At 52.2% G+C, this 23217-nt stretch overlaps 9 protein-coding genes across 9 annotated transcripts; 5 read left to right on the top strand and 4 right to left on the bottom strand.

The window, feature by feature from the left end:
- Positions 1–67: 67 nt before the first annotated feature.
- On the bottom strand, positions 68–2016 carry CC77DRAFT_179667 (hypothetical protein). The gene is made up of 2 exons (XM_018530504.1): positions 1798–2016; positions 68–1708 (listed from the first exon to the last, which is right to left on the bottom strand). Exons 1-2 carry the CDS (start codon positions 1858–1860, stop codon positions 395–397), a joined length of 1377 nt encoding a protein of 458 aa, XP_018384444.1. The 5' UTR covers positions 1861–2016; the 3' UTR covers positions 68–394.
- A 1956-nt stretch (positions 2017–3972) lies between these two features.
- On the top strand, positions 3973–7433 carry CC77DRAFT_1021857 (glutathione degradosome). The gene is made up of 6 exons (XM_018525348.1): positions 3973–4254; positions 4302–4427; positions 4474–4605; positions 4652–5218; positions 5266–5452; positions 5502–7433. Exons 1-6 carry the CDS (start codon positions 4072–4074, stop codon positions 7064–7066), a joined length of 2760 nt encoding a protein of 919 aa, XP_018384443.1. The 5' UTR covers positions 3973–4071; the 3' UTR covers positions 7067–7433.
- On the top strand, positions 7382–9208 carry CC77DRAFT_1021855 (hypothetical protein). The gene is made up of 3 exons (XM_018525347.1): positions 7382–7460; positions 7514–8070; positions 8161–9208. Exons 2-3 carry the CDS (start codon positions 7831–7833, stop codon positions 8722–8724), a joined length of 804 nt encoding a protein of 267 aa, XP_018384442.1. The 5' UTR covers positions 7382–7460; positions 7514–7830; the 3' UTR covers positions 8725–9208.
- A 1734-nt stretch (positions 9209–10942) lies between these two features.
- CC77DRAFT_1032413 (MFS peptide transporter-like protein Ptr2) lies at positions 10943–12928 on the top strand (the record flags this gene model as incomplete). Its single annotated transcript, XM_018526733.1, has 3 exons — positions 10943–10969; positions 11023–12279; positions 12332–12928. The coding sequence occupies 3 exons, from the start codon at positions 10943–10945 to the stop codon at positions 12926–12928; spliced, it is 1881 nt and encodes a 626-aa protein (XP_018384441.1).
- A 2314-nt stretch (positions 12929–15242) lies between these two features.
- CC77DRAFT_939413 (hypothetical protein) lies at positions 15243–16415 on the top strand (the record flags this gene model as incomplete). Its single annotated transcript, XM_018534670.1, has 1 exon — positions 15243–16415. One exon carries the CDS (start codon positions 15243–15245, stop codon positions 16413–16415), a length of 1173 nt encoding a protein of 390 aa, XP_018384440.1.
- A 345-nt stretch (positions 16416–16760) lies between these two features.
- CC77DRAFT_179474 (hypothetical protein) lies at positions 16761–18555 on the top strand. The gene has a single exon (XM_018530501.1). The coding sequence runs from the start codon at positions 17171–17173 to the stop codon at positions 18371–18373; it is 1203 nt and encodes a 400-aa protein (XP_018384439.1). The 5' UTR covers positions 16761–17170; the 3' UTR covers positions 18374–18555.
- On the bottom strand, positions 18408–19095 carry CC77DRAFT_179459 (hypothetical protein). The gene has a single exon (XM_018530500.1). It carries the CDS (start codon positions 18991–18993, stop codon positions 18442–18444), a length of 552 nt encoding a protein of 183 aa, XP_018384438.1. The 5' UTR covers positions 18994–19095; the 3' UTR covers positions 18408–18441.
- Positions 19096–19383: 288 nt separating this feature from the next.
- CC77DRAFT_179413 (pigment biosynthesis protein Ayg1) lies at positions 19384–20865 on the bottom strand. The gene has a single exon (XM_018530499.1). The coding sequence runs from the start codon at positions 20717–20719 to the stop codon at positions 19508–19510; it is 1212 nt and encodes a 403-aa protein (XP_018384437.1). The 5' UTR covers positions 20720–20865; the 3' UTR covers positions 19384–19507.
- A 146-nt stretch (positions 20866–21011) lies between these two features.
- Positions 21012–22610, bottom strand: CC77DRAFT_939079 (hypothetical protein; the record flags this gene model as incomplete). The annotated part of the gene is made up of 2 exons (XM_018534657.1): positions 21012–21971; positions 22017–22610. 2 exons carry the CDS (start codon positions 22608–22610, stop codon positions 21012–21014), a joined length of 1554 nt encoding a protein of 517 aa, XP_018384436.1.
- Positions 22611–23217: the final 607 nt, after the last annotated feature.

Below are 23217 nucleotides of genomic sequence, written 5' to 3'. Positions count from 1 at the left end.
GATGGTGCGACGGGTGGGGACGTGGAAGGGACGAGGGATAGGAGTGTAGAGGGCGATCGTGGTGAGGGTGATTGTGGTAGAGGTAAGGTAAGAATTAATTCTCTTTCGTGAGTCCGTAAGTTTGTAATTGATACGTATGCGTTACATAAAACAGCGTAAAAGGTTCGTAGTACTGCGCGATAATCATGACCCATAACTTTCGCCATGCGCCAAACGACCCAAAAGGACTCCAAAGCAGCAAGCGGCCAACGACGGGATCTTGATATGCCCATGTAATGTCGTCTAAATGGTATAAACGTGACGAGAGTAAAGCAACGCTAAATGCTGATGTGCGATGATGAAGGAAACGCCAAACGCTATGATGATGACAAGGAGATATAGCGGTAAAGGGCAACTAAACGGCAACGGTGTGAGCGCGGAACAACATCTTCAGGCCTGAAGGCTCTTTTTCCTTCTTCTTGGACTTGCTGCTTTCTTTGCCGGATTTGCTTGAGACGCTGGGAGCGACTTTGCTGGAGGGGACCTTTTCCTTGCTGGACTTTTCCTTGCTAGAATGACGTTTGCTGTCGGAGGTCTTGCTTGTCTTGACGCTGAAGTCAGACTTTGGTGCACGATGCGACTTGTGCTCCCTGTGTTTTGAGTCGCTGGTCCTCTTGGATCTGGTGCTGCGACGGGACTTGAGGTCATCTTCATCAAGAACGCCAGCTGCGACAAGGGTGCGTGATGCCTCGGGTGTGATGAACTCGCCGTCGACGCTGGTGCCGGAGCTGTTGGCCTCGACGTCTGCGATGCCACGACGCCACTTCTCCACACGACTTAGTTCCTGAGGCTCCAGCTCGTCGAGCTCGTTGTTGGAATCTTCGATGGGCAGCGGCATGGTGGCGGCACGGACAGGCAAAGGCATTTGAGGCGCGGCAGGCATTGGTTCTTCGACCGCAGGCTGTGCCTGCATCTTCTTGATGATCTTGTATCCACCGAGCGCGACGATGGTGACACCGACAGCGACACCTCCAGCGATCATGAACTGTGGGCTGAGGAGTAGAGCAGCTACGGCGGGGAAGCTACCCTTGAGCGCCGTGAGCACACCGGGACCCATCTTGCCCACGATGGCACTGATCTCGGCGAGTGTGAGGGATACGGCGGCAAGGGCCTCGGGGTTCTTTTGCAGGTTCTCGATCATGGCGGTGGCGGTATGTTGGAGGCAGTTGGCCTCGTCTAGGAGCATCTCGATCTTGGAAGCCTTCTCTTTGAGCTCGAGGTCGTCGTACTTCTTTTCGGGCAGGGGCGGGGGCACGTCGCCGTAGCAAAGGTCCATGTCGACTGACTTGGATCGCGACTTGCTTTGGGACGAACGCTGGACGGCCTGGTCGGAGTTCCTCCTCGCAATCTCCTTGTTGTGCGCATCGTGTCCGCCGAGGTCATTTTCGAGGCGGTGTTTGCTGCTCCGCGGGCTGTCGTTGGCATAGAAGCTGTCGCTGTAGCCGCGCTCCATGGTCGGCCGGTCATGCTTGCGGTGGGTGTGGGCTTTGGAAGCCTTGGAGCGGTGCGAGACCTGGGAGCGGGCATCGTCGTCTTCGCCGGCAGCGCGGAGGGCCTTCTTGGCGACCTCCCTCTCCTTCACGACGGCATCGCGCTCAGCCTTGATTTCAGCTTTGCGCTCGCGGTAGGCGGCCTTGGCCTCCTTGAAGACGTTGACAATGTGCTTGCTCTGGGGGCGGGTAGTCAGTAACGAGTACGAGGCTTATCGGGGGGCTAGCCAGCTTATCGGGCGGGCGGGCATGCGGGCGGGCAACTCACACTGCTCACTACCTTCCCACTCTTGTTAATCACAGTAATAGTCTCTCCGAGTCCGACGGCCATTCTGACGTATGCGACGTTGTGTTCCTGCAGCAGCTGCACAGCGCGCGGCAAGAGGGGTTTTGTGTGACGGGAGTAGGGGTTGCGGTGAGAATGGTACTTGTGTCCTGGGCCTAAAAGGCGGCGGTGAGCATGTATCAATGCTCGCGGAAACGGCAGCTGGCGCAACTCCACAAGGTCCCACCTGGATCATCAAAGTCGTCGCAGGTCTGGCTGGGACTATAAGGGATTTCAGAGTCAGTTCTGACCGGCGTTATTGTCGGAACACTACGCGCGGAGTGAGGCGATTTCTACCGACTGAGACACGCAGCCGTCATGGTGGTGGGACGCGGGGAGCGATCAGAGTGGCCGAAGCGACCTGCAGCAAAGCCATTCACGAGACTGCCCGCATACTTCGCCAGTAACCTCTGTGACGTCCTGCCCTGGTTCGTGGGCTGCGTCGTGAAGCCTCAACCAGTACACTCCTGGTATAGTTGAAGCGCGTGTCGCCATGTAACTGGAGGCGCTTCCATGGCGCCGGCTATGCGGGCAGCGAGACGCTGCCTCTTAGAGCACCCGGCTTTGCATGTCATTGGTGCGGATCACATTCATGCTTTATTACTGCAGCCATCGTGAACGTGTCGCTGCTGAGTGGACAACTAATTTGCTGCAGCCTCAGTTCTCACGCGTGCTGATGCAACGATGCATGCCATCTGGCAGCGGTAACCCGAGTATTGCTGCCCAAATCTCATTCTGATGTGTCTAGAATCGAGATTGTCAATCATTGTCCAGTTGGCATGATCGACCCTAGGAACAGGCTTCAGCTGGGAATGTCACCCTTACCGCGCGAGCCGTGGCTGTGTGCTGTGGCGGGTGCCTGTGGCGGTGCGCCCCAGCGTGGGGGGAGGTGATCGAGACTCGAAAAGCCCACCAACATCAAGCTGAAGTTGCTCAAGATGGCATCTTGGTTGGACAAACACTACGCAAAGCCGCGTCATTTTCGGTTGTCGGAGGTTTAGCAGCCTCGACTGCATCGCCTTCAGTGTGGCTATAGTCTGGGTTTCCAGCGTCATCCACGCTCCTTTTTCTCTACCCACTTTTCCCACGTTTTCCACGCGGACAGTAAGGTACGCCCTGGTGAGGGATTTCGACGACTAGTTAGGGGCAGTCGATCCAGGCAACTGTTGAGTTCTGCATTACACATCGCTGCTCGCCGATTTCCCTCTCTCTTTTATCCAATCCCCGGCCGCGCTTCGCAATTTTCAAGTTGGCAGCGAGAGTGTTCCAGAATGTACACCGACGATCTTGTCTCAAAGTCTTCTACCTGCATACGATACGAGCCTCCCACTCCCGCCCCCTAATATGCAAGTTCCCGTGAGGCTGTCCTAAGTCTCCTTAGCCTAGGCGTAGAGCGATTCGACGCCATGCAGACAGCGTCATGTGAATGAGTAGCTTCAACGTCGCAAGTCGCTCTTTGTAGCGCGACCACGTCTTCGGGTCCACGAACGGTCAACTTGGACTCTTGATTCAATGCTCGCGGACTGGAGTAGCGACTGCATGATTGACAGCGCGGTGCCAAGGGTAGGATAGGTGCATACACCGACTGTGCAGTCACTGCACGCTGGTGCACACACACATGTTGGCATCCCTATGCGCTTGCTGTGACTTACTGTACTGCTGCAACAATCGAGAAAAAGAAAGCAGCCATGATAACCCCCCATCTCAGCTTACTGTAAGACATACTCACCCTCAGAAATGGCGTCATTGCAGCGACATCGCTCGCCATGTAGAAGCGGTGAGCTTGTTACTATGTGCGAGCACCAAGGCTCGAGCTCGCCTGAGAGATCATGGAGCGACGACGAGACGTCCTCGAACTCTACACTGAACGATGTAGACGAGGCCGATGAACGGCTTTCTCTTTCGCACACGGTAAACCACGATCCAACTTGTCTCTCGTCTTCTGTGTTGTTTCCTTTTCATCTCATCGCAGGCTGCAGCTCAGCAGAACGAAGGACCATGTGCAACTTGTCTGGAACGCTTACATCACAGGAAGACAGGCGTGTCGTAGAAGTCAAAGGTACGTCGACTTGGGCGATGCACCTGGCCCCGCAGCCGGCGCCATTTGGGTGACTGGACCCTGATTCTTCCGTCATCGCTCGCTCCCACACCAAATCGCGAAAGCCTCACACGCGACCATGCAGACACACCAAATACACAACGCGAGCCAGGCTGACCATGCCAACAGCAGCGCCTCCGCAGTATGATAGCATCATGGAGACGCGGGGTGCAGACAGACCTGCCCCCGATGCGAACCCAACGCCTGCGCTCTCGCATCGTATGAAGCACGACAAATCGATCCTCGCGTTGGCAGTATCGTCACAGTACATCTTCGCCGGTACTCAGGGAGGAGAGATCCTAGTACGTGTCTAAGCGAGCTCTCGAGGCTCTAGACTTATGACGTGCAGGTGTACAGCCTCGATACCTACGACCGACGCAGCGTCATACATGCGCACAAGGGCAGCGTGCTCGGCTTGTGCTTGTCGCATGACCGCAAGTGGCTGTTCTCGAGCGCAGCCGATCCAATCGTCAATGTAAGAGCGTCTGGAGCGCTGGACATGGTATGTGCTAAGTCAGCAGGTCTGGTGCACGTCGACGTTCAGACACCTATACGCTCTCTGGTCACCATACGACATTGGAGACATCTTCTGCGTCGCATACTCATCCCACCATCGCACTGTTTACCTAGGAGCCCAGAACACAAGCATACAAGTATGAGACAAGCCTGACGGAAAGGCGCATGCGCTGACAATGGCAGTGGTACGATCTGAAAGAGAAAGACACTCGACCGGCTCCGAGTCTTTCTTCACATCCTGCCGAACGGAAGAATAAGTTCTTCGACTCTCTTGGACCTGGCGGCGCGCAGACCCCAAAACCTAGCGGGGCGGACACACGGCCACGGGACGCAGTGGGCGGACAGGAACTACAAATTGACAGCCATGATATTTGCCAATTCGCCCACTATGGATACGTGCACTGCATGCTCTTGGGAACGGGGATACTACCAGAGGCGCCATCTGAAGAGGTTCTGGTTTCTGGTGGAGGAGACGGACGTATCTTGCTATGGCGGATAGACCCTGCGCAGCGTGGTGCTATAACAAGCATCTACACACTGGAAGATGGGAGAGAAGAAGGTGAATCTATACTCTCCCTCGCCCGAGAAGGTTCCTTCCTGTACAGTGGACGCTTCGACGGCGAGGTCAACGTATGGGACCTGGAGACCCGACAACTAGTGAGAAGTCTGAAAGCGACTACTGGCGACGTGCATACTTTGACGCTGGGTGCCGGTGTTCTCTACGCTGGTGGTAAAACAGGTGTCATGCAGGTGGGTGTTTGCGGCCACTTTGTCAGGGATATGACTAATATTGATAGAAATTCAACGAGCACTACGAAAGCATCACGTCCTTCAAAGCACACGACGGCTTGATTCTCGCTTCCGCTTTTACCCGCTACAATGACAAACCCACTCTCGTTACGGGCGGCAACGATAATACAGTGGTTATCTGGGAAGTCAGAGATTGTGCGGAACCCAATGCCGTCTCACGCAGAAGTAACAATGGTGTGTACACGTTCGAAACTTTGATTAGCCCAACTAATGCGTAGTGCAGATCTCATGGTGGAGTCCCTGAGCCAGTTCGTTTCTTTTCGGACCGTATCATCGCTGCCCAAATATCGCGCTGACTGCCGTAGAGGGGCGTCTTACTTGCGCTCCGTTTTCCACAATTTTGGCGCTGTGACCGAGATGATCAATACAAGCGAGTACAACCCAATTGTATTTGCCAAGTTTCGCGGTAATCCGGCTACAGCGGCCTCGCGTAAGAAGATTCTGTTTTATGGGCACTACGATGTTATCCCTGCAGAAAACGAGCACCGCAAGTGGAAACACGACCCCTTCGCGCTGACTGGAGAAGGAGGCTACTTGTATGGTCGGGGCGCTTCTGACAACAAAGGACCGATCATGGCTGCCATCTACGCGGCCCATGAGCTCGCCAATGAGCAGAGCTTGGACTCCGACATCATCTTTCTGATTGAAGGTGAGGAGGAAAGTGGCTCTCGCGGGTTCGAGAAGGCTGTGCAATCCAGGAAGGATCTCATTGGTGATGTTGATTGGATCCTGCTGGCTAACAGCTACTGGCTCGACGATCACGTACCGTGCCTGACATACGGACTTCGAGGAGTCATACACGCCACCGTGCAGATTGAAAGTAAGCATCCCGACTTGCACAGTGGTGTGGATGGAAGTGCTCTGCTGGACGAGCCCCTCAAAGATCTTGTCATGCTGCTTTCGCGATTGACTGCGCGTCATGGCAAAGTCCAAATACCAGGCTTCTATGATCCCATTCTGCCATTAACAGACGATGAGAAAGAGCTGTACACAGAGATCACCAGGACGCTACTACGCAGTAACCCAGACCTTGGCGATGCTGAAGAACTAGCACAGTCACTGATGCGGAGATGGCGAGAAGCTTCGCTCACCATTCATCGCTTCCAAACTTCTGGTCCTGATAACTCGACTATTATTCCGCGTCTTGCCAAGGCCGCACTCTCCATACGGCTGGTGCCAAATCAAGAAGCAGGCAACGTAGCAGAGAGTCTGAAGTCCTTTTTGCAATCAGAGTTCGAAGAGCTAGATTCCAAGAACCAACTCAAGGTAACAATAGATCACCAAGCTGAGCCGTGGCTTGGTGATTTCAACAACGAGATTTTCCAGACGCTTGAGCGCGCCATTATGTCAGTATGGGGTCCAACACTCGGACAGAGGCGAGAGAGTATATCTACAGTCAAGTCACCAGACTATTTCTCGCCACTGTCGCAAGCGAATGCTGAACTTCCAACGCCTGCTACTAAAGACAAACCTGCGCCTGCGACATCGAATACTCTGGCAAACTCATCAGACCCAGCTCTCTCAGGACCTGTTCTGTCGTCTGGCACTTCGACACCTGACAACGCTCGGGGCGAAGGAGTGTCTCGTAAGCCTCTCTATATTCGGGAGGGTGGCTCTATTCCCAGTATCAGGTTCCTGGAGAAGGAATTCAACGCTCCAGCCGCGCATCTACCGTGCGGCCAGGCAAGTGATAGCGCGCATCTGGACAATGAGCGTCTAAGGCTGGTGAATCTGTATAACAGCAAGAAGATCTTCAAGGAGGTGTTTCGAGAGCTTCCGAAGAAATGAGAGCCCAGACTTCAATGTGTAGTAGAAGAGCAGGAGGTTATCTCGAGGCTTGAATGCTGGTGTCTGGCCTGGTATCTTGTGTAAATATATGTGCTGTCTGATGAGTACACAATGATTGTGTCTCTTGATGGGCGTGTTGCACGTGTGACATATGAAGCACATGTGCATACCCTTCCCTCATATCTCCTTTGCGACACCTTAATTATCAATCAGTACTTTCTGTTGAACCAATCACGGCATATCAGACCCTTGACCCACATCCTCGGCTTACCCCAATCGCATGCCCCGCTGCCGCTATCCACTAGCCAGATCATTCGGAACTTGTGTTTTTGTACATCACTACTTACGGAACATACGCCGTTAAAATCAACAGGTTTCAACAAACGAGAAGTTGGTCAGTGCCAAAGAAAGTGAAGCTTAGGGATAAGGCAGGCTTACGCACGACAGTACCCGGCCGCGGACCCATAGCCGGTGGTACCGTCGTACGGTTGAGCATTTGACGAGCTGTGAATCATATGTGAGTTAGAAATTTGCATCTGGTCTCAAGACATTTGACTAGAAGATCGTTGGTGAACCCTTTTTTTTGTCCCAGGAGTTGCGTCTTCTGGCGTCTGTTTGTTACCTTTCATATTGCCACGAACAGTATCATCAACAACCATATCGATACCGGTTACCCCGATAACCCGTCGAGCCTTCAGCGCGAAGAAACGGCCGTCCGTCGTCTCAGTCCCCCAACCTGGAAACAACAAACATACCGTACCAAAATGGGCGTCTTCTACGAACCCATTCCCAATAGTCTAGTGCCATGGATCAAAGAACAGCAAATGCTCTGGGTGGGCTCAGCGCCGTTGTCAGGCGAAGGCCACATAAACATCTCACCTAAAGGAGGTCAGAACTTTGGCATCCTAGATGAGCGGACATTCTGGTATATGGATCTTACAGGAAGTGGAGTGGAGACGCACGCGCATCTTCACGAACCAGGAAATGGGAGGATCTGCGTCATGGTAAGTCATCTCCACCCCCGAGACTGATTTAGCGCCATGCGAGATAAGCTGGGAATACTAGAGACTTGTATTGACAGTCCCCCCCCACAGTTTATGGCCTTTACTGGTCCCCCCAAGATCGTCCGCATATGGGGCACCGGGCGCCCTCTCGAGAACGGCACAGCAGAGTACTCAGCCTTTGTTGCCGACCACAAAGTTGAAACTATCCCGGGTTCTCGTAGCATCATCATAGTTGACGTGCACCAATGCGGCACAAGTTGCGGCTTCTCAGTCCCGTACTACGACTTTGTCGGCCACCGCGACATTTTGAACGAGCATTTTAGGAAGAAGGAAGAAAAGGCCAAGAAAGGAGATGAGAAGGAGAGCATAGACTACTACTGGGCGTGGAAGAGTCAGTTGAGTATTGATGGGCTGCCGGGTATGAGACGGGGGTATGAGTATGCGCAGAAACACGGAGTTAAGCCGTTGAAGAAGATGGTGGGGCCGTATGCGCCGGGAGCGGAGAAGGGGGTGAGGGGAAGCAGCAACGGAGTGGATCCGATGTATTTATTTGTAGTGTTGCTGCTAGGAATAGTTATCGGTGGGGCGACGGCGTTGAGTGTTGTTACGCCCGAGAGGTTGAGGGCATTGCAAGAGAAGGGAATGGTTGTATGAGATATTCTGACTGTCTAGAATGACGTTTACTGATTTAAGGGTCTGGCCTGGTCAATTAGCCTGTGAATTTGCTCGCGAAAAACTGGAGTAGCGTGTCTCTGGCTTGAGTGATTAACACCATCGATACAGCGACGTAACGATGGTCGTAGCCCATGTGCTCATTGGCATGTGCCTGGGCTGATCATGTCTATCGATGTACTTGGCGTTACGTGTGAATTACCAACTGTCATTAGGCGTTCCGTGTGCTGTAGGACGGTGCATGTTATACGAAGGACCGGTGCTGGTGGCGGAGATTGTCGAGTTTGAGAACAGATGGGGAGACATGCAGCGGGGTCAGATGGGGCGGGATTGGGCGGTAGCTACCACAGCGTTGGGAAGGTGCGAACTTCTGTTACCTCACTACGGCCTTGGCCATACTCAGTGCTTTGACATGCGCCCGTACTACCCGAGCTGACGGTGAACGGCCGTGGTCAGTAAATGGGCTTTCTGCTATTGTAAGGCGTCCCACTGTAGTCGTTATACGGTGCTGACCATTTTGCGGTTAGACCCGCCTCTACGCCAGGTTGGAGGGCCGTGGAAATAGCATGAGAGGCCTCGACAACTCAACGTAAAGGTGATGCAAGATGATATACAACATGGTTCCGCGGGCTTGTCAGGGACAAGCATACCCAGGCGGCGTCGCACGGTGAGAGCGATGGCAGACAAGCTTTGGACCAACACAACAAGATGCAGCTGCGGTTCAGCCGTGCATATGGACGGACTAGGCGTTTCAATAAACCCCAGCCGTAAACGTGTAGAGTAGCTGCTCACGTGCGGCATCGCGCCTGCCGAGGCAGTGGACGCCTTCATCAAGCTTAATGTAAGCGAAATGCCGATCCTGGATTCCGCCAATCCTCGTCTTCCGCCCTATCAACCTCATCACCGTCGTGACGCTCATATTGCGAAAAAGGACCGCGCATCTGACCATGGCCATCGAGGATAAGCGCGACAGCGCCAGACCGCGCCGCATGGCTGTCACACACCACAGCGACCGTATCTCGAAGGAAGGGTTGGGTAAGCCCTGTCATGCCACCGAGGCTGGGCACGAAGCCTCAACCGCTGCCACGGCGTCTTCTTGCCCGTTGGCCGAGGCTTGTCTGACTTGTCGGTCGCTTGGGTTTCGTGATGCCGGTAGCCGGTGTCGTGATGTCGCAGTCCCCTGAGCACGCAATCACCGTGGACAAAAATACGATCAAGGTCCGTCGCCCAGGTCTTGGGCGACGCAGAGAACATTCGGAGACCCGCCTCAAGGAGGGGCCCTGGGAGGGATGGCCGTCGCAGGAACGAATCGTAGCGTCCGGAAAAGGTCTTGGCTCCATGGCGCGATTGGCTAGGGCCCTGTCCGTATCCTAAGCTTCCAGCCTTTATCTTGACTGTCTGCAGGCGGCCCCACAGCATGGTTGTTGGTGTGAACGTCTCGGTCTGGCCTGCATGCTCCCTCGACGTCTCTCGCGATGTCTCTCTCGAATCACTCGCTGCAATCGTCTTCTAGAACACGCATGTCGACGCTATTACCCGCAAATAACCGCGTTTGCGGGCGAAAAGAGCAAGGGCACTGATACCGCCATGGGAGATCAATGGCTGGGTCCCTAGTAGGGCAAATTGTCGTTGGAGGCGCTACAATAGTGCGCCTGGGCATTCCTTGGGGGTGGTCGCGGGGTAGTGATAGTCGACCGTTTTAGGCAGGAGGTTAGTCGATGAAATGCGACCTGGGCGCCACAGCGAATTGTTATCTTGGTACAGGCAAGCTCTGCTTGTGTCGCTGCTTGCCAGTGGTGGTTAGCAACTTGGCGAGGCTTGAGTAGTCCAGGACGCCTCGGCGGTGCGGTGCGAAAAGAGCATCGTGCAGCACCTATCGCGCACGCCCCGAATGCCCTTCTGGGGACAACAGCCGCGGTGGCGATGCGTTTGCTGATGGGACGACTATCGTGAAGGAGTCGATACGGTGCCTATCCCTGTGCAGGTGTGCGCGCCTTCCTTATCGGGCCTGAAGCTGTAGAGCACGACGCTGGACCCGTGATTCGCGTGCTCAAATTAAATGCACCACCACCCACTCTGTTTTGCTCGCCAGGGTCTCTCTTCTCCTCACCGCATCCCATAAATCATCTCTCGGCTGCTGTGTCAGTCGGTCAACCACGGTCCACCTCTGTCAATCCATACAGGTGAACGTACGCCCACCATGCCTATCAGTGACGCTGCTGAAGTCGTAAGTGATAATGCATTCAAACAGCAATCTATCCTTGCTAACACCGCCCGCAGCAAGCTGTCGGCTTGGACCCCGCTCTCATTGACGCTTCTGGCGACCCCACGCGCAAGCACCCCGAGCTTCACACTACTGCTGCGCCAGCCTTCCTCCACTCCGAGGGCAAGGCCACGCTTCAGGACAGCTACGTCGACGAGGCTGATGACTTCCCCACTGAGGAAGAGCTTGCCACGCTTCGTCGTGTGCCCGCCAGGATCCCATGGAAGATCTTCACTATTGCTTTCGTCGAGCTTGTTGAGCGCATGAGTTACTACGGAACCGTTGCTGTGTACTCCAACTTCATCGCCAAGCCCCTCACCACACCCACCGGAGCCTCTAGCGACCCTGGTGGTGAAGAGTCGCCCGGTGCTCTCAACATGGGCAAGCAGGTCGCCTTCTCTCTAACTACCTTCAACGCCTTCTGGGTCTACGTCTGCCCCCTCTTCGGAGCCTGGATTGCCGACACCTATCTCGGTCGCTTCAAGACTATTCTGTACTCAGTCTTGGTTGCTGAAATTGGTCACTTGATCCTAGTCGCCTCAGCTGCTCCATCAGTCATCAAAAACTCAAACACCTCCCTCGGTGTCTTCATTCTTGGACTCATCATCATGGGTCTCGGAACTGGAACTTTCAAGCCCAACATTGCCCCTCTTATCGCCGAGCAGGTTCCCCAGGAGAAGATGCGTGTTGAGACTCGCGGCACTGAGCGTGTCATTGTCGACCCCGCCGTCACTGTCACTCGTATTTACAACTGGTTCTACTTCTTCATCAACATCGGTGCTCTTGTTGGTCAAATCAGCATGGTTTACGCTGAGCGATATGTTGGTTTCTGGCTCGCCTACCTGATCCCCACCGTCATGTTCATCGTTGCCCTCCCCGTACTTGTCTTCTGCAAGAAATTCTACATCCTCCGTCCCCCGAGCGGTAACGTCATGGGCCCAGCTTTCAAGCTTCTTTTCAAGGCTCTTGGACGTGGAATGAGCATCAACCCTGTCAGGACATACAAGAACTGGAACGATGGTAACATGTGGACCGCTGTCAAGCCTTCCGTTCTCGGTAGCGCTGCGCCAAAGTGGTACAACTTCGATGACGCCTGGGTTGATGAAGTTGCCCGTGGTTTCGCCGCCTGCTCTGTCTTCTTCTGGGTCCCTATCTTCTGGCTTGCATACCGTCAGATGGACTCTAACTTGACCCAAATGTGCGCAACCATGCACCTCGGTGGTGTTCCCAACGACATTCTCTCCAACCTCGACCCCATCGCCATTATCATTATTGTGAGTGCTGCTGGAAACAAAGCTCTAGGAAACTTTGACTAATCGTTTTTAGGTGCCTATCATGGACTCTCTCGTCTACCCCATGCTTCGCAAGCGTGGTATCCGCTTCACACCCATCAAGAAGATCACTGCTGGTTTCATCCTCGGAGCCTTCGCCATGGTCTGGGCTGCGGTTCTCCAACACTACATCTACAAGACCTCCGGTTACTACCAGACTCACGACCCTGACTACAAGACTGACATTTCCGTCTGGGCTGTCACTGGTGTCTATGTTCTGATTGCCATTTCCGAAATCTTCGCTTCCGTCACTACCCTCGAGTACGCTTTCACCAAGGCGCCCAAGAACATGAGGTCGCTCGTCCAGTCTGTGCAGCTCTTCACCACTGCCTTCTCCGCTGCCCTTGCCCAGGCTTTCACTCCTCTTACCGCTGACCCCCACATCGTCTGGAACTACGGCAGTGTGGCCATCATCTCTTTCGTCACCGGTATCGCCTTCCACTTCGCCTACCGCACCATGGACAAGCAGGAAGACGCGCTCAACCTGCTGCCCACTGGTCACCTTGGTACGGAGGAACAGGCTGCTGATGTCGAGAGGCGCCAGAGCATCAACCAGGAAAGGCGTGCTAGCCTTACTCAAGAGAAGATCTAAGCGGCTGATGTCCAGACGCTTGATGTATGATGTTGTGATTCGATTAACGAATCACTGTTGAACGATATACCCCTCGAACTTAGTTATTGCGTATGTAAGGCTACGTGATCACAGGTGCCGCTCGCTGGACGCGTCGGCTGCTGGGTTATGGCTAGCTTACCTACTTTAATGCCAAACATTCACTTCAGATTAACTGTTCCACTGCTTTCTTGTGATCTTCAATAAATTAAACAGAAATAAACTTACACCGCATATTCGTTTTAGCATTGGTAAATGATTCGGTGTTGTCGCAATCTGCTAGGTTCTGGCGTCATTGGCCCGGCCCCACAGGCGCTGCTGACGCGGGTCCTGGCGCGTCGCGATAACGCCAGCCCCCTCTTGTAAACCCTACATCAGCCTCTTTCAAACTCTTGATGCTACAGCACCCGATATCACTGTGTGATCTCCGTTCGAGCACTGCAAACATATACAAACTGGTCGCGTCACTCGAAATGCCGACGGATCAATCGCTAACCGCATGTAAGAAAGCTGCCGCACATTTAGAAGTGTAAAGGTTCTTAGAAACGAGTACCTTGTTATTGAAGTTAAAAGTCTCCGACTTTCCTTTGTTCGACTTACCGCGCGAGTTTCGTGACACAATCTATGAATACTCGATTGACGTAAGATTAGTATTTCTGCATGGTTCAGTGGGACCCCGGCAAGTGGATACGCGACCCAGATACTCCTCGGAGTCTGGTTTGCCTGGTCCTGATGCACAACCAGGTATGTATAGAGTTATTATGATCGGGCCAATTTTGATTATTCCCAAGATCTTATCCAGGAAGATACCGATGGGTCTGAACAGTCTAGTACCAGCAATAAGCACTTGAACATTCCAGGATGGCTCGAGGAAGACAGGAGCGATCCTAATTTGAGAGTTGGGGCTTTTTGAGAGCAAAACCGCCGCTGTGCTGAGTTTCGGTATTATGGTTTTGACGCCGCTTCTCGCTGTATCCAAGGCGATGAGTCAAGATGTGAACGAAGCACTCGAACTTGGAACTGAAGCCATCAAGAGGGCCTGGACACCAATCGTCTCAGAACCTATAACGAACCTTCACGTCATCCAATTCCCAACCGTGGCTTTTGCTGATTTGTGGTCTAGACACTGTCTTTTTCTGTTACTAAGCGAAGGGTCGTGATATAGAGACAGATTTCAGGATGAGACGAGTAATACTGGAAGAAGTGAGTTTGATGAAGACAGCGAGATGGAAGGATCCGAAGAAGACAACGAAATGGGGCATTCTAATCAAGACAACGCGATGGAAGAGTACAATACCGACGGGTTCGTAGACAACGGGGACATGGCCAGCGACGATAACATCGATGTTTACAGGGAAACAGAACGTGATGAACAGCTCTGGGCAGAAGACCGCTCTGGATGTGACGAGGATATTGAAAGTCGCAGAGAGGGGCCAGGATGCCTGTTTCTTCTACCTCAACCAAGAAACGATTAGGGAAAACTTTTTCGGAGCACCCCAGATGCTATTCGGCGCACCCTAAAAGATTAGATAAGATAAAAGGAACTTACCTAGGTAGACAAGATAGAAGGTCTCTAAGCCACCAAGATATAGCTACGATGTAGTCAGAGTAACCGAAGTTATCGACACCTTTAGACATTATTGCCTGATTAGGCAAGCTCTTAGTAAAGGATTGCTTCTATCTAATCCTTTTTAGGGGACGTGAATACTCTGAAAGGTTCTGGTTGGAGGATTGCTCTTATCACATAATTTGGGGGGTGATATTTCTGGGTATCTGGTCGCTTCTATCTGATCTTTTGGGGTGTCCTGAGAAGGGTTTCAGCGTATAAACTCTCGGATTGGTGTTAGGTTGGTCCATCCTGCTAAGCTAGGTATCCTACGATTCGCGGTTCAAATATGTATCCATGGTACCGATTATTCTTCGCTTCCAAGCATTCGTTCTACGTGGTTTCCTTCGAATATATATTTCGTCCTCAATCCTCCCTCTCTTCAAAATCTTATTCCACAAACACATACAAATTCTGCTACAGTAGCGAGAAAACATCGACATCATGGCCCTTACGATGATCCAACAGTCGTCCCGATTCGAATCGAACCAGCATTACAACACCATCAACCATTCACATCACCTCTGCCCACCTACAATGTCGGCTTCTGCTTCTTTTAGAGACTTCCCCCCTCTCCCCTCCCTCTGTCGCATCGATTCTGGCGCTTCAATCTCAACTTCTATCTGGCCACCAAAACTTCACGACATACATCAAACATCATATTTGGAGGGTAAGAACGACGTCCCGTCCATGTCTCAGCAAATTTCCCCAAAGAGGCTGGAGTCTCACATTGAAACCCAGTTGTACCAAGGTCTCACCCAGTCAGCCATCCTTCAACACTGGATGAAACGTCCAGGAAGTGAGATCCCTCTTGGCAGTGCTGCAGCAGTCGCAGCACTTCAAGACGCTGTTATTGTGTCTCTCGATGCCGAATGGTACGAGCATGACGACAACTTCATCACAGAACTCGGCGCCTCCGTTTTGGATCCACGTTTTATCTCACAGCCCATTTCGTCCTCGGCGTGGGATATCCTCTCGAGCATGGAAAATCACCACGTCCGCATCAAACCGCATGCCCACCTTATCAACAAAGACCTCTGCAAAGGATACCCAGAGGCCTTCCAGTTTGGCTGGACAACTTTCGTCCACGTCGATGAAGCAAGGGCTATGCTTCACGACATCTTCACCCGTCGGGACGAATTTGGCAACCTCCGTCCAGTCATATTCGTAGGCCACGCCATCGACAATGATTACGAGATCATCAAATCTCGTTTCGGCCTCGATCTTCAACAACTCGGCACTATTGTCGCTACAATCGACACGCAGGTTCTCGCTGTCGAGCACGGACTGATCGAACCATCCCGCAAGATGCGCCTCTCAAACCTGCTTGCCAAATACAACATCGAGGAACCGTATCTTCACAATGCAGGCAACGACATTGTATGCACGATGATCGCTGCATTCCTCATGGTTTGTTCTTCCCCTGAGAACAAGCTTCTTACTAACAAGCTCTGCTACGCGGACCTCAAAACACGACTAAGAGCAGCTGGGGAAACTGCCGTATACGATCGCCGATGTTACGGTTCTACAAGATTCTGCGAGAAGTGCGATTCACAACATCACACGGCCTCGTTTTGTGGCGTGCGAGTCTTCAGCTGTGAGCATTGTATGAAGGATCCGCTCACGAAAGATGCGGCACTTACGCATAGGTCTGATAAATGCTTGAGGATAGTCAAAGAGGCGGCACTACTGAGGTCACAGAGTAGTACTGGTTATAGGGCTGGTGGTTCTAAACGCTCGAGTAGTCTGCCTTCCAATTGGAAGCCGCCATGTGATCACTGCATCGCAAGTACGGATCCAAGGCGATATAACGATAAAAACGCGTACTCGCACAGTACTGGGGAGTGTTTCTGGTTACAGTAGAAAACAAATTAAAACATCAAAACTTTAGCATGTTCCACGTTCTATGAAGGCATCCCTTTGCACGTATCTGCCAAAGGCTAAGATACCATGACATCTTTCATTCCCGTGATCATTTGCTTCATGACACTCTTACGAGTTTGTGTGCGTTATCTGATCAAGGTTTGATCCGCCCCATCCACCGATACTGCGACGATGCAGGGAAGACTGATATCGCCTAAATGCATCTGCTGCCTGAGTCGCTTGTATTCGCAAGATGCTCGTTTCGTTCCAGAACCTCTTCTCGCATATGGAGTAGGCAAATTATGGGGACTGTGAGTGGCTTATCATCGATTGTTGGGCATCGCTGTACCATAGTTGAACTAGATGTACCGAAGAACAACGAACCACTCACGGCTTTCTCAATCTAAACGAGCATCACGCGAAAGACGGGTTGTCAAATGAGATAAACTACGAATAGGTAATCGGCGGTTTTGTTCGGTACGACATGCAACACACTGTTCGTCGCTTCGCGAACGTGTTTAATCTTACCTTTTCTTGACCCATTCGCATTCCATCAAATTATTATATATTCTATCCTATCCCGATCAACTTTTCCACACAATTTCACTCTCGCTCTCGCAACGAATCTGCATTCTGAACCTCGTCCATCCCAACCTCGGTCGCACTACCGGCTGGTACACCCCCAAATACCTCCACACAGTTCTTCACGTACCAGGCCTCTTCTCAAAGGCAGAAAAGACTAGCATATTCTCAGCATGTCTATCCTTCAAATGCCTACCGAGCTCGTCGAGGCCGTCGCACAATACCTGTGCGACCCAGATCTCCTCGAATTCCGTTCGACTTGCAGATTTGCTGACTCGAACACTTCGCGCGCTGTGGGTCGTCGCTTCTTCTCCACGTTGAATACTACTCTGATCAGTTCCGATATCGATCGTCTAGAAACGATTTCCCAAAGTGGCCGGTTAGCCAGATATGTTAAGACAATCCAAATCAAAGACGACGGGGCGAATATCAGAGAGCATCTTCTTCGCACCACTCCGCCTCCAGAAGAGGCAATACCGAAAGGATGGAAACTTCGTGAACAAAAAATCCGGAAGATGAGAAGAGAATGTCGCAGTTGGCCCCGCGAAAAGCCTGCGACCCTGGACTCAGACATGATAGCCGTTAGCAAGATACAGACCATACTCCAGAAGAATCGATTTCTGTTAGATGCTCTGATCATCCGAGGCGTCTACGAAAGCTTTGGTGCAGATAAAGAAGCTACCATCGCACTCGCTCTAGAGACTGTCTCAACTGCAAACCTTGGAATTACTTCGCTTCGGGTCGAGACTATGACAATGTGGGTCACAAAGGTAACATTCCGTTTCGACCAGAGAAACCAGAACCAGAAAGCGGGTTTCAGCATACTTCGAGAGGCGCATGTGGAGATGGAAAATGGTCCCGCGTCGATTTACCTGCTGAATCAGCTCCTTTACCACGCACCAGTGTTGGGAGATCTAACACTAGAGGGTCTTGACGCAAGAGGGAGATGCGCAATGGTTCCATTCGATACATACGTAAAGCGAGGAGTACCTTTGGTGAAGCTCAAGAGACTACGCCTGGCAAGATCGAGTTTTCCAGCAGGTTTTATCCAAGAGATTCTTTGCAACTCCAGACACACTCTGCAAGAGATAGAATTAGTAACTGTCCGTTTGGACTATGCCACTGGGTTGGCGTGGAAGAAGCTCCTGTTATACATTGGAAAAGACTTTCCTGCTTTGAGTCATTTTAAACTCTCGACTCTTAAACATATGGGTCGAACGTTACTAGACTCTTCGGATATACCCGAGATGCTTGAGGCAACGTGTGAGGGGGAACTTGGAGTCTATAGCCTGTACCATGGGCATGTCGAGTTCCGAGGGTCCAATGCTTCTCATGCTCTCCAGATTGTAGCATCCCATCTGAAGACATCAGGATAAGCAATAGCATAATAGAACAATCGAGGGGAAAGTGTCGCAATGTCATTCTCTCTTGTCGCTTTCGCCCGTTACGTCGAAGGACATGATACCTCAATGAAGTCCCAGACTATTCCTCCAGAATCCCATTTAACAATCTTTACTTTTTGTTCCGCACCGTTCTCTGTCTCTTGTGTTTGTACCCCCAAAGGAAGGAGTTCCTCTTTAACCAGCACCAACAGAACATATCCACCTTCTGGTCGTTTTCGCGGACAAATGTATTCCCAATCCTTATGGTGGTCTACAAGACAGCGAAGATATCCATGTTGGTCGTAGCCTAGAAACCTAGCAGAAGCTGGGTCTCGAAAACCTAGCCATCCCTTCTTCTCAACGCACCGCCATCTGAATGTGCCGAGACCTCCTGGTTTGTCTAGTACGATTTTGCCGTCCAGGAATGTGATGACTTGTCCGTTCTCGTGAGATCGAATTATAAAGGTACGGCCGGGCCATGGAGCAGAAGACTGTGAAGCTTCGCATCTTTGAATGTCCTTCGTTGTGTTGTCTGAGGTTACCGATGGCGTGCAAATGGTCGGAGCTTCGGACTCACTAACCGGAACGACATATGTGGGTTGTTCTTGCTCCATAATGAATTCGGCTCAGTGGCCACTTGCGTGGAGGGGGGATCTGAAGAGGATACTGCACTGAATGCTGCTTATCCGTGCGGATGATGCGTGATCGTGGTGGATGGTGAACGCAGTTAGATCGTCTCTTTATAGAGCCGCGATTGGAGAAACCAGGTGTCTTATGAGATTCGCCGAGTAGAGCTTCTTAATGAAATTATTGATTTTATGATATCCAGGGCAGCTCAATCATGTCTGCAAGTCCTCAGGTTGGAGAGGACGCGGTGCGCAATGCTGCGGGGTGTTGATGTTCGTGGGGCGGGTCCGAGCGGGAGCCGCCACAGCGATACCTGCATGTGATGTGAGTTGGTAAGATGAACAACACTTGTCGCTTAAGCAGAATCCACAACTTGACGCCTGCTATAGCATGTGGAGTACGCGTCAAGTTTGCTGCGTATAAACTTGAGACGTCATTCCTGATTACTCATCGGTACAGTAGAGTATTGACACATTCAATGCAGGTTTATCTACCAGATATCTACTTACTCGCCATAACCTCTTCCATCCACGGATACACCGTACTATTCGCCTCAGGATATCCCATATGCAACCTCTGCTGCATAAACCGCATCTCCTTGGGACTTCCATACTCAGCTAGCAGCATACTATCCTCAATCGGCATACACCCATCCAGCACCCCATTCACGAGCAACAACCTACAACTCTTCATCCCCTGGGCCACAACAGCCACACCCTCGCCTTTCCCAGAGACGAGCGAGAACTCATCCTGGCATTTCTCCTTCATCTCTTCGAAAGAAGAATACCCGTATTTTTGCGTGTAAGCTTGTTCGAGGCCGAAAGGATATTCGTGCTTGTCGATTTGCTCAAGCCACTCGCGGCCAATGTAGTGATGTGTTCCTGCGCCATGGCCTACGCTACCAATGAGTTGGCTGCGGTGCATGTGCGCGAGGCGGATAGCGTAGTAGCCACCGGCTGAGAGGCCCCATGCGATGACTTTCTTCTCGTCGAGATATGATGTCTCTTTGATAAAGTCTAGAATGCTGGTGAAGAATCGGTCTGGGGAGAGAGGATCGCGCTTGTTGGCTGGACAGTCGACGGTGGTGCCGGGAATGTCGCAAATCACTGTCGCCCAACCGCGGGCAAGATGTTCCTGTGTGCGCTCTGTGTTGTCTGGGCGGTGGCCATCGAGGCCTGTAATCAGTAGGACGGTTGGGAATGGGCCGTCTCCTGTAGGTTTGCGGATGTACATTGGAATCTTGTCGCCATCACCGTTGGAGGCATGCTTATGTGATACTACGACTTCCTCTAGTGGGATATCCCATAGCTGTGCGCCGCGGAAGTAGACCTCTTTCTGCTCCTCAAAGACCTTCTTCTTGAGCTCGGTGCCGATATATGGAAATCTTGCCAATCTGTACACAGCGTTTGCATTCAGGTACAGCTTTTTTGCTGCCTCTTTGTCTTTGCCTTCCGTCTCTTGAGCCTCCTTTGCTAGGCGTTGCGCTGTTGGCAAGAAGGCATTCGTGTATGCATCATCGTACGGATCATTGATATTGTTGTCGATGAGATGCTTGAAAATGGGTTCAAAGTCTTCGAACTTTCCATCGTGGAACGGGTAAACACCTTTGGTGCATGGGAACTTCCAACGTTGTTCCCACAATTTCTGGATGCTGCCGCGATGTCCGTAGTCCTTTGTGAAGAGGTCGCCAAGAATCCAGTTTCCGTTAGGCATGATGTGAATATGGATATATCGCTCGAAGAACAAGACACAACAAGATTCTCAAAGCAGGCTATCAAGTCTATGCATGCTGTCGTCGCGCATTCGTGCTTGGTATATACCACCCATTTCGGGATCGGCGGGGCCGGCTCGCCGTTTCAAACCCGTCCGGACGGGCCCCCGCAAAATGAATTACAGCTCCTTCGTACCTGAACGTTGAGCCTGCGATGAGGCTGAGACAAATCCGGCTAAATGGTGCGGCAGAGCCACAGAACCCTGAAGTCTTGTACATGGATATGCATAACTCTCAGGGAAGCTCTTCTACTTCTTCGTCCTCTGCTTTGCGCTTGACGTACTCTCTGAGAACATGCACTAGTCTCATCCTACCCTCTCTCCTCTCAAAAACTTGTGCATGGTCTACGGTCGGCCACCATATCGTCTCTAAACCATGGCCTCTCCACTCGGAGTCCTTCCATGCTCGATCCTCACCCTTGAGGTCGGCGCTATTGAGGTATTTGCCGATCGTCTCAGTATCAACTATAAGGTCCCTACCACCGAGGCTGACAGTGACATCTCGGTCTTTAAGGTCTTCCTTCCACAGGATGTTTTGTGCCCAGAAAAATTGACGCGCTAGCGTTTGCGCAACCATCATGTCGGTCGAAGCGAAGTAATAGAGCTGATGCTCGTTCGCACCTTTTGGTCGACGTGCTGTGAAGTTGTATGCTACATCAGGCAGATGTAGTAGGAATGTAACAGGGTCGACAAAGACCATCGGTCCGATCTTCGCAGCGGTGATGGGGTCCCGGAGGAGGTGGGTGGAGATGACAGAACCGTAAGAGTGACTGGCCAGGACGACTTTGTCGAAAGCATGTCGTTCTAGGATGATATTAATCTGCCGGCAGATGTTGTCCTTGTCAGGAATCGGCCCAGTTATACGGAAGCTGACAGGCATGATTTCCACCGCAATAATTCCGACTTGACCGTCTTCTGCCGCAAGCGGATCGTGCTTGTTGATCTCGTTCAAGAACTCGACGTATGGGTGCAGGCCGATGCCAATACCATGTACGAAGAGAATCGGCAGTCGTGTTTTCGAGGTATGTGGTCGGTACCAGTAGCTCATGTCTGGTGCAGAGGAGATGCTGCGCGTGGTGAGACTGGCGAGCCGCGGTGGGAAGATGGCCAGCGAGGAGCGGAGCTGGGTGCGGAATAGTATGAAGCCATAGTAGCGCAGACGAACGGCAGTGAGCGTATCGACAAGCATTACAATCTATCGCTGTCAGCGTATATAACCTGAGTAGACCATCGAACATACCATGTACCACAGAAAGGGCCGATGCGCCATATTGACCTGGTCGGTCGTCAACCGAAGGCTCTTTGCGCTACCCCATCCAGGCTCCAGCTTCCTCCCAAGCATCGTCTCTATGCCGTCCGCATACTCATTCAGCTCGTCGTCCTCAGCATTGGCCTCCTCTGGGTGTGCCTGTCGCCGCTTCCTTCGCTCCTCGTCGCTTTCAGAGCCGCGGTTCAGTAAAGCCCACGCATAGAACTCGCGCACATTCTCACGTCGTATCTCGCCCGGCCGCGCGCCCAGGAACCATCGGCTGATATAATATTCCGGGTGCGGTATCTTATCCCAGCATCGCCAGAACAGTTCCTTCCTCTCCTCTTTCTCGAGCGGTTGTGGGTGTTGTGCAGAGGCTTGGAGCGCGCGCTTGCGGGGTAGGTAGACGAGCAACCAAAAGCCAGTTTCTATTATGCTCCACGTGAGCATAAAACGTCGAAAGGCCGAATGTGGGGGTTCTGCGATGCTGAAAGAAACCCAGAAGATGCTAAAAGGCGTGATTGCGCGAAAGCCTAGGATGCACGTCCTGATGAGCAGGTACTTGGGGATTGTGTTTTCGATCATGGCAGTGGTGTGCTATGATCGCAGGTATTACGAAGTCAACCGCATTCTCTCGCAAGGCACCGCAGTCGTGTTGTCGTTATCATGGTGGGAGTTGTTGACGGCTACACGGCAGGGTTGCGGCTTACAGCGGCCACCGATGACGCGGTTGCATGCGACATCGCCTTAGTCAGCCGCACATCACCTCTTTCGCAAGCAACACCGTATCCGGCATGATATACTTCCAGTTTATATTGTTTGCATCTATCCTAGACCCAGGGTATCTTCAACAAGACGTTCTTAGCCACCGTCTGAACACCGATAACGCCATGACACCGTCCAGTCTAAACAAGACATCTGCAAACTAGCACTCTAAACCATCTGTAGACCTTCTTGCTACGCTCAATGAGAAGCCCATGTGAGGTAACCTTGTCCACCCTGTTGGAAATGGGATCCGCCTCGACCTCGACCCCACGAGACATTTTCGTACCCACCCTGACCACGTCCCCCAAAGCCCCTGGAAGGGTTTCCTCCAGGGCTAGGTGGGACGTATCCGGGTCCGCCAGGAGGACCATCATGTGACAGAGTGTAGTGCTGCGTACCTCCAAAGTGCGACACGAGACCAGATGGA

The sequence above is a fragment of the Alternaria alternata genome (assembly GCF_001642055.1).
Source record: "Alternaria alternata strain SRC1lrK2f unplaced genomic scaffold CC77scaffold_14, whole genome shotgun sequence".
NCBI lineage: Eukaryota > Fungi > Ascomycota > Dothideomycetes > Pleosporales > Pleosporaceae > Alternaria > Alternaria alternata.
Note: the sequence above shows the minus strand (reverse complement) of the source record. Positions and strands in the feature narration are given on the sequence as shown.

Excerpts from the sequence above, each read along its gene's own strand:
- CC77DRAFT_179667 (XM_018530504.1), bottom strand. The coding sequence starts at position 1,860 with ATGGCCGTCGGACTCGGAGAGACTATTACTGTGATTAACAAGAGTGGG. Across the intron at positions 1,709-1,797 it reads GTGGGAAGGTAGTGAGCAGT|AGCAAGCACATTGTCAACGT; the intron begins GTGAGTTGCCCG and ends ACCCGCCCCCAG.
- CC77DRAFT_1021857 (XM_018525348.1), top strand. The coding sequence starts at position 4,072 with ATGCCAACAGCAGCGCCTCCGCAGTATGATAGCATCATGGAGACGCGG. Across the intron at positions 4,428-4,473 it reads CAGCCGATCCAATCGTCAAT|GTCTGGTGCACGTCGACGTT; the intron begins GTAAGAGCGTCT and ends CTAAGTCAGCAG. Across the intron at positions 5,219-5,265 it reads GTAAAACAGGTGTCATGCAG|AAATTCAACGAGCACTACGA; the intron begins GTGGGTGTTTGC and ends TAATATTGATAG.
- CC77DRAFT_1021855 (XM_018525347.1), top strand. The coding sequence starts at position 7,831 with ATGGGCGTCTTCTACGAACCCATTCCCAATAGTCTAGTGCCATGGATC. Across the intron at positions 8,071-8,160 it reads ATGGGAGGATCTGCGTCATG|TTTATGGCCTTTACTGGTCC; the intron begins GTAAGTCATCTC and ends CCCCCCCCACAG.
- CC77DRAFT_179474 (XM_018530501.1), top strand. The coding sequence starts at position 17,171 with ATGTCTATCCTTCAAATGCCTACCGAGCTCGTCGAGGCCGTCGCACAA.
- CC77DRAFT_179459 (XM_018530500.1), bottom strand. The coding sequence starts at position 18,993 with ATGGAGCAAGAACAACCCACATATGTCGTTCCGGTTAGTGAGTCCGAA.
- CC77DRAFT_179413 (XM_018530499.1), bottom strand. The coding sequence starts at position 20,719 with ATGCCTAACGGAAACTGGATTCTTGGCGACCTCTTCACAAAGGACTAC.